The 4,827-nt window shown below is 38.2% G+C and overlaps 1 protein-coding gene across 1 annotated transcript; it reads left to right on the forward strand.

Annotated features, from left to right (window-relative positions):
• The first annotated feature begins 1,040 nt into the window (after nt 1-1,040).
• On the forward strand, nt 1,041-4,577 carry LOC141445047 (uncharacterized). Its single transcript, XM_074110822.1, has one exon. It carries the CDS (start codon nt 1,142-1,144, stop codon nt 2,768-2,770), a length of 1,629 nt encoding a protein of 542 aa, XP_073966923.1. The 5' UTR covers nt 1,041-1,141; the 3' UTR covers nt 2,771-4,577.
• Nucleotides 4,578-4,827: the final 250 nt, after the last annotated feature.

The raw sequence follows: 4,827 nt of genomic DNA on the forward strand, positions 1-4,827 counted from the left end.
AAATATAAAATAATTTTAAATTTTAAGCTTCCTCCTGGCAATTCTGTATTTTCTGGTGAAGCAGTGGCCTTGCTTGAAGCCATTCTTTTTGCCCACTCACATAAAATCTCAAAATCGCTCATACTCACAGACTCCTTAAGCTGCTTGCAGGACATTGTCAAGCGGCCATTCCATGCTAAAGACAACTTCTGCATTACTTTACTAATTAAAGAAATCCTACACAAATCTCACCTCGAAAGCCTAGATATAGTACTGGCCTGGATCCCTGGTCACTGTGGCATAAAAGGCAACGAGACTGCGGATATGTGTGCTAAAGAGGCCATCGAATTAGGCTGTGATAAGTATAAGAAGTGCTTCCCACGCGACGTAAGAGCTCTCGCATTACCACAAATGCGTGATACATGGAACTCCTGCTGGCAAACTACTCGAATTTGTGTTGGTAAACATTACGGGAAACTCCAACCTGATCTGCCCACAAAGCCGTGGTTCTTTAAAACAAAATCGATTCCCAAAAATATCACATCCACTATCATTCGCCTTCGTCTCGGACATGTATGCACACCAGTCTTCCTCGCCAAAATACGGGTTCGAGACCACTCCATATGTGAATGCGGCATGGACGAGGGCACCCTCGAACACATGTTCTTCCATTGCTCCAAAATTGTCACCCCCCTATATGACCTCCTCCCTCCTGATATCCCTCGCCCTATCAATTTAAATTTCCTCCTTGCGATAGCGCACACTCCTCTTATAACTGTATTATGTAAATTTATAAAAATTAACAAACTATTTTTGTAGGTAGTTTAACAAAATTTATGTTTGTGTTGTCTTATTCTAGATTCTCATCCGAGTACCGCACGCCGAAGCTACCGTACAACGGCTAACCGATAGTGTCTTTTCCAACCTCGACATTGGCGGAATCATCGATAGTATCGATGGAGCTATACTTCTAAGAATTGAATTGAATTGAATTGAAATTGATGGAAAAGTGGACGAAATCATTTAAATATTAAAAATAACTGCAAATATAACAAATAAGGTGTAAAGTAAAATATTTAGATTCTGTGTATATATTTATTTAATTTTGTGTAGTTCTAGAAGAATATTTGGTAAGTAGTTAGTTAATTTTTATACTTTAAATATGAGTAAAGAGGAGCCCCCAGATCCTGGGGGTTCATCTTCACTGCAACCACCATCACCTGCTTATTATGTTACGGTAAACAACAATAGCGAAGGTAACAACGATAATCACAAAGACAATGACTCAGTCATGGGCTTTGATTCTGATGCGTCTCACGCTTCAGCATCGGCCGAAAATTCGAAAACATCTCGTAAACGTTCTTTTGTTCGACACATTTGCAAAACGTGTAACAAAAAAACGAGACATCGGAATAACAGTGGCTCTGACCCTAATAAATCTTGCAATTGCAATACTGACACTGACCCTGATAGCCCGACAATTATTTCTGAAAAAGTAACACCAAATTCAGCAGATGAGACTATTTCTAAAGATAATCAAGGCAAGGTCTCCATTGGTAGAAAGTCCTACCAACCATCGGATGCTTCTCCTTACCTCATTCATGTGCAGCGCATCGAGACATCACCTTCTGACAATACCACCTTACATCCAGTTACATTTGGCAACTTCTTATTGAAACAAAAGTACAAAAATATTGTAAATGGCAGTGTTAAGCGAATTGGTAGGAATAGGATTGCTGTTGCTTTTTCGAACTTTATAGATGCAAATGCTTTTATATCCGATGCTAACTTGACTACCCATAAACTGAGAGCTTTTATTCCTACCTATAATGTAACCAGGATGGGTCTTATTCGTGGGGTGCCTGATGATTGGAGCCCTGAGGAAGTCATTGAAAATGTTAAGGTTCCCTTAGGTTGTGGTGAAATTATAAAAGTAAGACGTCTAAACTACAAAGTAATGGTTTCAGGTGCACCAGTGTGGAAACCTTCTCAAACTGTTGTACTTACTTTCGATGGCCAAACACTGCCCAAAAAAGTTTTTATGTGCTACAATGCTCTACCGGTGGAATTATACATTTTTCCGACCATACAATGTTTTAACTGTTGCCGTTTTGGCCATACCAAAATACAATGTAGGTCAAAGCCTTGTTGCTTTAAGTGTGGCCAAGGACACACTGGGTCTTCTTGCGACATCACACCAGAGGATGCATCCTGTTCCCTATGTGCAGGTCATCACTTTGCTAATAGTAGGTCCTGCCCTGAACTTGACAGACAAAAGAGAATTAAACATAGCATGGCAACTTCTTCCATCTCTTATGCTGAAGCTTCAAAACTGCACCCAGCTGTTTCAAAATCTTTTGCAGATGTGGTATCTCATGGCCAAAATAATTCTCATGTGCAATCAGGAAATCAGTTATTTACCCCAGGTAGTTCCCCCACAAAATCTTACAAAAAAACAATTTTGCAAAAGCCAAGTCCTCCCCGCATCCTATCCAAAGGTTATGATCAAGAGGCTCATAAAGCCCTGATAAGAGATTACAACATGACTCTTCCATGTAAGGGTTGTGCTGTTAACAATCAAAACATACAAACTAATAATAATCAAAATAACACTCCATCTATTTCAGATATCTTAATAGCTTTGTTAAATTATTTAACACAAACACAATCAAATAAAAATACACCGTCCAACGTTGCCCCCTTATTTGAAATTTTGACCCAGTTCTTGAACATCCACAATGGACAATCACTTAAAGATTGTTCAGTGGAATTGCCGCAGCATAATCAATAAGAAAAGCGATCTGCTTTTCTTATTGAACAAATACAGTCCAATAGCAGTAGCCCTACAAGAAACATGGCTAAAACCAGATTTTTTCTTTAAAATCTCTGGTTTTTCCGTTTTGCGTGAAGATAGATCTGATGGGTATGGCGGCGTTGCTCTACTCATCAACAATTCATTTCATTTTGCTCCTTTTTCCCTTCCTCCTCATAGTGCTGAATACTCTATTGTTGCTGCTCATTTAAATAATATTTTAGTTTTATCTATTTATATTCCCTGCCCATCTTCAAGCATACTTAATGAAATAAATTCAATTTTATCCACTATCCCCAAACCCTTTATACTTCTTGGTGATTTCAATTGTCATCATCAATCATGGGGTAGTGCCAATTCTAACCATTTTGGTAAAATTCTATTAGACATTCTAAATAACCACAATCTTTGTTTTATAAATAATGGTAGCCCAACGCGTCGAACCGAGCCAAATGTTGCTGTCAGCGCAGTGGATCTGTCAATTACTACCCCGACTTTAGCGGCTTCTCTTTCATGGGACGTCCTCTCATCAACCTTTGGCAGCGACCATTTCCCAATAGTCATTTCTATTCCAAACAACTCTTCCTTCAATATGCAAAAACGTTGTCTTCGTACTCCTCGTTTAAGACATATTCTAACACATGCTAACTGGCGCCAATTTAGCATAGAAGTGGAACAAAGAATTTCTTCACTATCTAATGTTGTTCCGGGAAATGAGGTTAAGTGTGCTGACGATTTTGCTAAATCATTGATAGACGCTGCAGATATAGTTTTTCCGGTTAAAAGCACTAGATCAGAAAAACTGCCTTCTCCGCCCTGGTGGGATAGTGAATGCACATCAGCAATAAAATCCCGCAAAAATGCTGAACTAATTTATGCTAAAGATATGACATTTGACAATCTATCAAATCTTTCTAAAATTGTTGCCAGTACAAAGAAACTACTTAAAAAGAAAAAAATTCTAGGCTGGAGGAACTTTTGTACTTCCATCTCGCCTCAAACTAGTTCAACTGAGGTTTGGCAAAAGGTAAAACGATTTAGATCAGCCTTTAGTGACACTAATATCTCTTCGCTATCACCTTCTTTGACGGATAAATTTTTAGACCAGCTAGCACCAGCTTCAGTTCCTCAGGAAATTCTCTTAAATCGATTTACCTTTTGTCCCTCAGTCGATAATTTTCCAACTGTTTCTACTATTGAGTCTCCATTTTCTTTATTAGAACTTAAAGGTGTTTTACGTGGTCTTAAAGACTCTTCGCCTGGGAAAGACGGAATTCCGTATTCATTCTTGTGCAATCTTACTGATTGTGCATTAACATATTTTTTAAACATAATAAATACTATTCTGCTCACTGGTAACGTTCCTCCGTCGTGGAAAGTTCAAATAATTATACCAATATTAAAATCGAATAAATCCCCAACAGAGTCTTCTTCACACCGTCCTATAGCTTTATCTTCTGTGCTCCTTAAACTGGCAGAACATTTAGTCAAGAACCGATTAGAATGGTATTTGGAATCCAACGGACTATTAGCTAGTAGTCAATTTGGGTTTCGAAGAGGTAAAAGCACGATGGATAGCTTATCCATATTCACGACAGATATAAGATCAGCACTATCACTTAATCATAACACTATTTCTGTTTTCCTTGATGTTTCTGCAGCATATGATAATGTTATTTTAACTATTTTGCTTGAAAAACTCAACAAACTCAAGGTTCCCATTTGTTTGTCTAATTTCATTATCAACATCTTATCCGAAAGATTTATTACCGTTTCTACAGGCTCGTTAGAACTAAACAGAGTCGTTTGGAAGGGGATTACCACAAGGTTCGGTTTTAAGTCCTATCTTGTACAACGTCTACACTCATGATCTAGAATTAGCACTTAACAGCCCCGTTAATATTTTACAGTATGCTGATGACCTTTTAATTTACTACTCTGATGACAATGTTGCTACAGCCACGGATATTGTCAACTCTGCATTAACCAGATTACACATTTGGCTTTGCTCAATGGCATGGAGTTGTCAACTACCA

The sequence above is a fragment of the Choristoneura fumiferana genome, unplaced genomic scaffold (assembly GCF_025370935.1).
Source record: "Choristoneura fumiferana unplaced genomic scaffold, NRCan_CFum_1 Sck3bRy_169;HRSCAF=359_pilon, whole genome shotgun sequence".
Classification (NCBI taxonomy): Eukaryota; Metazoa; Arthropoda; class Insecta; order Lepidoptera; family Tortricidae; genus Choristoneura; species Choristoneura fumiferana.

Coding starts and splice junctions, on each gene's coding strand:
- LOC141445047 (XM_074110822.1), top strand. CDS start 1,142: ATGAGTAAAGAGGAGCCCCCAGATCCTGGGGGTTCATCTTCACTGCAA.